Genomic DNA, 10,093 nt, shown 5'->3' on the forward strand with positions numbered 1-10,093 from the left:
CCAAGAATACTGAAGGCTCTAAGTGGTGTTGTCTTCTCCGTTTCCTTCTGTTCGAGTGGTGACTGTTCGAAGTAGACGTTTGGGCTTCAGACGGTTTTAGACTCGAGAAATCTTCATCCAGTATGATTTCTTGATCCCTTTAGCATTATGAAAGTATGTTTGAATGTATATGCGGTAATTCTGTCACAATGAATTGGAAAGATCCGCTTCCGCTCGTAGGTACTCTTGTATAAGAGTTCCTTCATTGATAATGTTCTCATTTCTCATTTTTTAAGAAGAAGACTTATTTAATAACTATTATCGTTTTTTTACTTCAAACTTTTAATAAATATTTCTAAAAATGGTGTAAATTTGAGTCTTTATCAAACCTTTGTTCAAAAATTCATGCAAACCATTTTCACTTCTATGTGAAAACTGTTGGTGTCATAGTTCAATCTCTCCAACTTTCCTCGACTCTGAAATAAGTGTTGAGCTTGAGAGACCAAAATTTCTAAAAAAGATACATAGCCTATTGGTTTTTTCTCCTGTGAAAATTGTCTTGGACTCCTTTGAAATTGTGAACTACCCATTTTTTTCCATGAAAGGAACGCCCTTGGCCAGCCAACATCCCAATGGATATTAGATTTCTTTGAGACATGCCTCACATTTTTCAAGAGGATGTCTCTATTTTCTTCAAGCTTTAAACCAATTGAGGCAATTTCCACAATTTTGAAATTGTGATTCCCTCCTATCGAAACAGCCCATCCCTTACTTGATTAGTAAGTCACAAACCAATCTTTTCAACAATAGCTAGCATTTTTGGGGGTGGAAAAAAAGCAAATAAATCTTCCCCAATAGAGACATCTTCATCTCCATTTTCCCTGCTTCTTCCATATTCCTCGTCTTTTCTATCTTCTGGAAAATTTCATTTAAAATGGCCCTTCTTGTGACAAAGATAACATTTCAGCACTAATTTTCCTTTGAAATTTCTTTGACCCTTGAAAGATGGTTTGTTTCTCTTGAAATAATTCTTTCCTTTTCAGAAAAGTGATTCAGCTCCTCCATTTCCTTTACTTTCTGATTTCAACACTAATTCTTTGCATTTAAGTGTTGAAATAACATATTCCGAATTAATCGAATCTCTTTCATACTTCATGGAAATCTTTACATCTTTGTAGGCTTCAGGTGAGGAGTTTATTAGAAGAGTAGCTTCACTTTCTGAACCCAATTTCCCCCCTGTAGCAGCAAACTCTTTGGTGAGTTCCTTGAACTCATCGAGATTCTCATCAAGAGACTTGGGACTATTCATACAGTAAGTACAACTTTTCTCTAATGTAAATCTTGCTAGGAACATTTTTCTTGATGTATAAAGCTTGCAATTTTGTCCATATTGTGTATGCTGTATCTTCATCTTCAATTTGTCTAAGTATACTGTCAGAAATATTTAGAATTAATGCAGTGTAGGCTGCTTCTTCCATATTCTGTTTTTCTTCTACTGTAATAGTGGCTGGTAGTGTTTTAAGATCATTACAGCCTTGAAAACCTTCTGCTGAAAGAGAATTGCTTTGATTTTTTGGACACAGACCAAAGTCTCCATTGCCACCAAACTTCTCCAACTTCATATCTTATTATTGCCATGTTCAACAACTGACTTCTTGAACCTTTCTTGATTCTTTATTGGATCGTCGCTTGCTATGATACCAGCTGTTAATAGAAAAAGTGTTTTATCTATTGTCAAATCCCACTAATCTTTACTTTCCTTGTACGTTTTGCAGCACAGACATGCCAATCCAAGGTTCCATAAAAAACAACTTTACCAAAAACTCTTTGCAGAACATACAAAATACCAACACACAAACGAAAGTAAATGAGAGAAGAATGGACAGGAAACAAGAACTCTTCCTTACTCGAAAATGCAGCAGTAGGAAAAATCAAGCAAGAACACAAGCATGAAAATCTAGGGAAGAAGAACACAAAAGGATTATAGTGGTTCGGTGATTTTCACCAACATCCACTCTTAAGAAGCAGCAAAAAGGATTTCATTCATCATGGGTTTACAAAATGTAGAGGTAAGAACTTGCAAATTTCTTCTCTCTCTCGGCCTTTACAAAGTGAAGTTTCTCAACATATTTTCTAACTTGCTTCTTTTATTTATAAACAATTCATGACCTGAGGGTTAGAGAAAGATCAACATTAGTGTTGAGGGATTTTGCTTCAACAGAATACTGGTGAGTTAACTGTTTTTCTGTTTACAGAGTATTTGTTTCATAAGTTCTTTAACACTTGTACCATCAACACTAAATGTTGTTGATATCAAGCATGGTGACAAGTAAGCATCAACCACTCTCAGCTCAATCACTTTTAGTTTATGTACAAGCTTTGCTCTCAACTCGTTTTCTACCTACCATTTATTGAGGTATTGCAATGAAGATTTACATTTTTTTCATTGGTTTAAAGCAAGCCTAAAATGAGAAATAAATGAAAAAGACGGAACCATTCATCTTACCCAGAAAAGAATACATGATAATTTTAGTCATTGCGTTAAAACACATACATACACATTCATATAAAAATGAGAAATATAAGACCATTCAAGAGTATGCGATCACAAATTACATAGATGAATGATCATAAATTCTAATGTCACCAATCACTAACTGCTAAGGTAAGCGATCACAAACCCTACTATAAGCGATTACCAGCCACAAAGGTCAACGACCGCCTTATAGATTGGCGATCGCAAACCAAATAGATTAGCGATCATAATCATAGGGTTAGGAATCACAGACAAAATAACAGATAATAGAGATAGTTTAATTTAAAATAGTTACATACCGTGCACATATGTTGGACATATAACTATAACTTAATTTCCTTCAACTCAGCATCAAATTGTTCATGCATATGATGAACGATGCACGTCGAATTTGCCAATTCGGTGCAAACTTCTAACAAGTCTTCCTTCTTAACTTTATAGGGCCTCATCTTCTTATATCTTGTGACTTTAATTGCTCCTCAATGCGTTTCAGCTGTCTCTTCTTGAAACCCTTATGTGCTGACACGCGCAAGTGTACGCATCGAAGTAATAAAATCCCAATAAATTGGGTATTGTCCTCAGGGAATTAGTTATTCGATTTAACTAGCTATCAAGAAATTTATCAAATTTATTTAGGGAATCGAAACTGGATGATTTTGAGAGTATAAAATTTAAGAAAGCAAATAAACGTTTGAATCAGAGGTTCAATTGACTAGAATATCCTGGAGTATTGATATCATTCAATATTGTTATGGATTCAAAATATTTCCTTTCAACTAGTTCAACCTATCAACTTAGGCCTAGAAGGTCTATAGTCTAGGCTTCTTCTATCGAGCTCAACTCTTTCTACTGTTTAAAAGCCAATTCTATTTTCATGCAATTAAAGACTTTGGTGTAGTCGACAATTCCAAAGACATCTACATTGAATTAGGTTTTCTTATCTTTTTCCATCAATCCATTTCGATGTAAAATGCCAATGCCACCTTCACGACTTCTTCATCGTTCCCAAACTAGAAGTTCTCTCAAATGAAACCCCACCTCTTTGCAGGTTTTCTCTTTTTCCTTCTGCTTCTTGGATCCAAACAAAAGGCGTCGTAGCCTCTCCCCATTAGTATCCCTCGTTATTCTTTCTTTAGTCGGTCACAGACTAATGATCAAATTAAAATCTTCTTGGGTATTTTATATTTTTCCCCAAGATATTGAAGTCGATATCATCTTTGCTCTCATTTTTAAGTTCTGTGAACAAGATGGACTGGCTGACCATTAAATACGAGGTCCACATCTAGAAGCGGACCAAAGCATGTTTTTCTAAACAAGGCCATTTGTTACTCCATCAGTTTATTCTTTATGAGCTCATTGGTTATGCCAATTTGGGCCAAGCAGGATATGGTAGAGGGAAAGTATTTATTAGTAGGGATGTTGGCCATCTTAGTAATCTAGCAAATAGACAAGTTAAAGCAATCAATAAAAAAAACGACGCAATCGTTGAGTATAGGGTTAACGATCGTCGAGTATCTGATTAACAATTGCCAACATTATAAGCAATCACAACCACATATTCGACAATCACAAGCCCTAGACTCAGTGATCACAAATCCTATTCTCAGCAAATGCAACCCTAGACCCAACAATTGCAACCCCCTCAGTAATTGTAACTCTTATACTCAGTGATCACAAACCCTTAATACTTCATGATCAATAATCTATTCCAAGTGATCACAAACAAATACACAAACACAAAGCACAAGAAAAAGCTAAATCCTGAACAGATTCTTCAAACAACAACAAAAACTAATTCATGATGTATATAAAAATAAATTTCATGCACGAAGAGAAACTCGAAGCTTGAAACACTGGTACCACATATAATGCTCAAAGAAGAGATAAACATACCTTTCCGAGAAATGCAGATGATGAAAATGATCGGAGGAATGATCAAAATGATCGGATGAACGCTCGAGAGGATCGCTAACAGTGAGAAAAGTAAGGGGAAATGGGTGAAACGAAAGGGTGAAAGAGTTACAAGTGAGTGAACGACTAACGATCTTCTTTCTTATAAAAGAGAGAAGTGAAGCATTTTAAAAGTGAGGGCAAACTTGATATTTCATATGTCAAAAGGGGCCAGTTTGATAGATTTTTAGATTTTGGGTTATTTTTGGGTTATTTTTGTGCAATTTCCCTAATCTAACCATAAACACAACTGAATTCACCCCTTTTCCCAACAAACACAAAGCTCAATCCGACAGCTTTGGTTCCTTGTTTTGTGGTAATATGCAAACCATGAAATTTTGAGAAAAAAATAAAACTTGTTTTTTTTTTTCTCTTTGTATAACCATTCTTCTAAGGAAGCTACCACAAAGATTTGTGGTTGAGTTTGTAATGATTTTATTTAATTCGATTTGAATCGGTATGTAAGGATTCCTCGTTTGTATATAGCCTACGTATTTTGGCTCTCATAATAACTTAACCTTCATATTTCTACTAACAAAATGAATTAACATATCAATAAACTAAAGACTTTTGATTTCAAGGCTCAAGTTTCATGGAACTTTCATTCTCAAATCACATGGAAGTGACTTTAAGAACTGCATCTATCTCCAAATCCATCTTCTTAAATATCACTTGAGGAAGGAAGGCTATATAAAACTAATTTGGGAAAGCCTTAATGATAGCATATCATTTACTTTTTTTACTGCAACATCAGGACAGTGCAGCTTTTAAAGCTCCATTGCTGCACATGGACCTCACAAATACAAAATTTGGGAGAAAAAAGAGGAAAGAATTCTTGGACAGTAGGAATTGAATGAGAGTCTTAAATGTTGGAATGAGGTTGGTTTTAGAGTAGATGAACTCCCAATTCAAAATTTGAAACCTTTTTGGCCAATTTTTTGCTCTGGAGACCTCCACTTGTCATAGCAATGTCGATTTCATACAGAAGACGGGCGAATGCCCTGCTTTGAGTAAGAAATGAGAAATTTCTAAACCGACTTTTCGACTTTTTCTATTGTTGATCTGAGAATCTCCTTGTTAACTTAAGCTAAGCAACCCTGGATTCTAATTGTGAAAATCTAGGTGTGATTGCATTTGGGAAGTGTCTACCCAAGATTCATTTATTTTCCAACACCTACAATCAGTTTCATTGAGGATGTTGTTCTTAACTGCTCCAAAAATGTCTGTCATATTATCATAGTTTATTATTGTGAATGTTGAAATAACCATTTGTAAAATAATATGTGACTTTGTGATGACGACTTGAGATAACTTAACTCATACTCTCAAATGAAAGTATAGATTTCCCTCCATATATTATTGAACTAAAAAAGAAGTGATTTTGTGGGGAGGAGTTCCATTCTTTAAGAAAGATGCAATCTATGAAAACACACGAAGGAATGATAATAAAAATAAAAGAACTTTTAAGTAACAGTATGTTTTTATACAATATTGTTGAGCTAGAACCATTTGTACCAATAGATTGACTAAGTAATCAAGAAAATATATCAAAATTTTGGTAATAAACATTAATTAAATATAAAGACAAAATAAACAAAATGGTAATAGGACCCAAATGAGTAGTTTCCTTGGTAAAATAAAATTAATGTATATTTAGTCTATTTAACAAAATATATGAAAGTTTTGGTATTAACATTAAATAAGATGATACCCACACCCATTTCCAAATTCAAATAATATTGATGAGAATAGATATATTGAATGCGTTCTATAACATGAAAGAAAAATCATTATAGAAGTAATAATCTCTAATCAATCTCTAGCCTTCAAACTCTTTCTATTTTATTGAAATAACTTTGATAGAATCACCAAAATAATTAATGAGTTTTCTACAACAATCTTTATAAAACACAATAGTTCAACCACCATTGGTACCTCGTGATGTGTGAAAAAAGTCCATAGATTTTAGCAAAGAGACTAAAATAGCTTAGATGTTGTTTTATGAGATTAATTGAAAGCGTCTCTAAAGTGTACTAGAAATCTACGCTCAAGGGGTTATATTTCTAATCAATTATTTGAAAATTAGAAATCTATGAATATTTTGAAAAAGATATAAACAACAAACTGTAGGGGTCATTCTAACACTCAAGTCTAATCCAAGCATGAACCCAAGCGAATTCATCTCTTCTCCCAACAAACATAAAGCTCAACAGAAACTTTCAACAATCAAAAGTTTTTACCAATTAGACAAGAAAATTCCTCCCTTTTTTCAAATTAATCTAAACCTTGAAAAAACTGTAAAACCAATATTATGGACAAAACCTTCATAGATCTCAGGCCTTCTTGAGTTGAAAATGAAGAATGGCTAAAGGTTAATGGTTGAAATGGTAGTCAAATACTCAGGATTTTTCTTCTTCTTCTCTCTCTCTTTGTTTCCCACTGCTGAGCCTCAAGCGTTCTATATATATAATTGTTTTCCTCTTTACCTCTCTTTGTTCTCTACCATCCACAGTTGCTAAGTTTCCTCCATCTCTGTCGGCTTCTTGGTCGGCTTCTCGATGTTTCGATATGAACTGCTGCCTGCAAAGCTTAGCAGTTGGACTTTGAGACGTGGAGGAGCATTAAAAAACAACCGATGAGCTTTCGAAGGAGAATGATGGGAAGGATGCTCCTTTAATTTTAAAGGTTTGAAGTTAGGAGGGAGAGGAGAGAAAAAAAAAAGTATGCCAACAGTTTGGTTTTCTCTGAAAAAGTCCTTCCCTTGCAAACCAGAGCCATCAGAAGTCTATGATCCAAAGAACAGGAAACAACTCAACACAATCACAACTAAGAAAGTATCAAGAAAGTCGGGTTGTTCTTCTGGTAGGTCTGGTTGTTCAAGGTCCATAGCAAATCTCAAAGATGTCATCCATGGAAGCAAGAGGCACATGGAAAAACCACCAATTTGCAGCCCGAGGTCGATCGGTAGCAGCGAGTTTCTCAACCCAATTGCTCATGAAGTCATACTAAGCAACTCAAAGTGTGAGCTCAAGATCACTGGTTTTGAAAGCTTCCACCAAGAGGGTGTGGGAAATGCTGGCTTTGGCGGGGGCGGGGGTGGGATTTCGCCATTTTTCGGTACATTAAGACCTGGAACTCCTGGTCCGGGGGAGAACTTTGTTAACAACTCCAGTTCTCCTTTTAATACTACCTCCATATCTGCTGCAAGAAAGCTTCCTTCTCTTTTATCATATAGAGATGGGTCTGCAGCTGGGAGTACTGCTAAATCTAAGGTGGGTGGGGAAGTTCATACAAGCAAAAGGTTCTCCCCACTAACTGAACTTAACGGTAATATGTTTTCGACGGTTACTTGCCATAAATGTGGAGAGCAGTTCTGCAAATTGGAAGCTGCTGAGTCTCACCATCTCTCTAAGCATGCTGGTTAGATAGACATCCTGACTGATATTTCAAATATAAGCTAAGTTTATGGTTTTGGTTTTCTCTTCATGTTCCTAACACATGGTTTGATATTTGATCGATGTTTATAAAACTCGGAACGGTAGATCTTAGACATTTACTTGCTGAATCTGACTGACTTTCTTAGCTACTTTTCTTGTGTTTATCTTCTTCACTTGGTTTGTTATCTATTACAATGTTTATTGTTTCTATTGGGTTCATCAAAATGGCTACTCTTTGTTGGAGTTGACACCTTCATGGAGTTGCTTGTTTCTTTCTGTCAGCAGCTGACTATGCTCTCTTTTCATAGTTACTGAGCTTGTGGAAGGCGACTCATCGAGAAAAATTGTCGAAATAATATGTCGAACGAACTTGTTGAAATCAGAGAACAATGGCAACCGAATCGAACGAGTCTTCAAAGTTCACAATATGCAAAAAACATTAGCTGGATTTGAAGAATACAGGGAAACGGTGAAGATCAAGGCAAGCAAGCTTCCGAAGAAACACCCTCGATGCCTTGCCGATGGGAATGAGCTGCTGAGGTTTTACGGGACTACTTTAGCCTGCTCTCTTGGACTAAATGGCTCCTCCAGCCTCTGCATATCACAGAAATGCAGTGTCTGCAGAATTATAAGGAATGGTTTCTCAGCAAAGAAGGATATGAAAGAAGTAGGAGTTTTCACGACTTCGACGAGTGGAAAAGCTTTTGAAACCATTGAAACAACAGAAGAAAGCTCGGTAAAGAAAGCATTGATAATCTGCAGAGTGATTGCAGGGAGGGTTCATAGGCCTTTGGAGAATATACAAGATATGGTTGGCCAAACAGGGTTTGATTCTTTAGCTGGAAAAGTGGGATTACATTCCAACATTGAAGAGCTTTATTTGCTCAATCCTAGAGCTTTGCTTCCTTGTTTTGTTGTAATTTGCAAACCATGAAATGCATAGAAAAAGAAAACTTGTTTTTCTCTTTGTATAACCATTCTTCTAAGGAAGTTAACACAAAATTTGTGGTTTATCATTTGTTGTTGAGTTTGTAATGATGTTGTTTAATTCGATTTGAATTCTTCTTCGAATCGATATGTAAGGATTCCTAATTAGTGTATATATTGATTAAGGTTAAAATATATTTTTAGCCTATTGTATTTCGACTCTCATAATATCTTGGCCTTCATAATCCTACTAACAAAATGATTTAATTCTCATACGTTCAGAAATATAGCAAATAAGTCAATGAGGTAAAAGTTTCATCAAAATTTAACCTATCTTTTGATTTCCAGTTGATTGTCAAATTTCATAGTATTAAACCTCAACACCACATGGGAGTGACTTTAAGAACCGCATCTATCTCCAATCTATCTTCTTAAAAACCACTTGAAGAAGGAAGGTTATATGGAACTAATTTGGGAAAGCCTGAATGATAGCACATCATTTACTTTTACTGCAACATCAGGACAATGTAGCTTTTAAAGCTCCATTACTACACATGGACCTCACAAATACAACATTTGTGAGAAAAAAGAGGATAGAATTCTTGGACAGTAGGAATTGAATGAGTCTTAAATTTTGGAATGGGGTTGGTTTCAGAGTAGATGAACCCCCAATTCAAAATTTGAAACTTTTGGCCAATTTTTGACTCTGACCCATTGTGTGGGGAGACTTCCACTTGCCGTAGCGATGTCGATTTCATACAGAGAACAGGCGAATGCCCTGTTTGAGTAAGAGATGAGAACTTTCATTATACTTCTAAATCGACTTTTCTATCATTGATCTGAGTATCTTCTTGTTAACTTGATCTCACATTAGTAGAATTGTGTAAGCTAAACCAGACTTTGTGCTAATAAGCCATCACGATAGATTTTCCACTATACTTATCCCTTCCCTGAGTTTTAATTGCTCTGGCCCCAGGTTTCAGTCAATCTAGGTGTGATTGAATTTAGGAAGTGTCTACCCAAGATTCATTTACTTACCAACACCTACGATCAGTTTCACTGAGGATGTTGTTCTTAACTGCTCCGAAAATGTCTCAGTCATATTATCGCCGCGATTGGCGCTTGGTCTGTCTCTCTCTCTTCCCTTCTCTCTCGACACAACGAAGCCCACATTGATCATTAATGATGGATGTAGATTTTTGTGGACAAGAATACTAAAAGAAGATGATTGTTTATAAAAGATGCTACCTACTGCAACAGAAAG

At 35.6% G+C, this 10,093-nt stretch overlaps 1 protein-coding gene and 2 long non-coding RNA genes across 4 annotated transcripts; 2 read left to right on the forward strand and 1 right to left on the reverse strand.

The window, feature by feature from the left end:
* Window positions 1-422: 422 nt before the first annotated feature.
* Window positions 423-2,604, forward strand: LOC120086893 (uncharacterized). Its single transcript, XR_005484361.2, has 3 exons — window positions 423-987; window positions 1,158-1,291; window positions 1,755-2,604. It is a non-coding gene; the product is annotated as an uncharacterized LOC120086893 (long non-coding RNA).
* On the reverse strand, window positions 1,240-4,548 carry LOC150033963 (uncharacterized). 2 transcript variants are annotated; one of them, XR_016531765.1, is made up of 3 exons: window positions 4,409-4,548; window positions 2,815-3,092; window positions 1,240-1,683 (listed from the first exon to the last, which is right to left on the reverse strand). It is a non-coding gene; the product is annotated as an uncharacterized LOC150033963 (long non-coding RNA). The 2 variants fall into 2 exon arrangements; XR_016531764.1 differs by lacking the exon at window positions 1,240-1,683 and having other exon boundaries at window positions 2,547-3,092.
* A 1,830-nt stretch (window positions 4,549-6,378) lies between these two features.
* LOC120086892 (zinc finger protein-like protein) lies at window positions 6,379-9,053 on the forward strand. Its single transcript, XM_039043708.2, has 2 exons — window positions 6,379-7,885; window positions 8,211-9,053. Exons 1-2 carry the CDS (start codon window positions 7,189-7,191, stop codon window positions 8,834-8,836), a joined length of 1,323 nt encoding a protein of 440 aa, XP_038899636.1. The 5' UTR covers window positions 6,379-7,188; the 3' UTR covers window positions 8,837-9,053.
* Window positions 9,054-10,093: the final 1,040 nt, after the last annotated feature.

Source organism: Benincasa hispida, chromosome 9, assembly GCF_027475165.1.
Source record: "Benincasa hispida cultivar pf3 chromosome 9, pf3_genome.v1.1, whole genome shotgun sequence".
NCBI classification, from domain to species: Eukaryota; Viridiplantae; Streptophyta; class Magnoliopsida; order Cucurbitales; family Cucurbitaceae; genus Benincasa; species Benincasa hispida.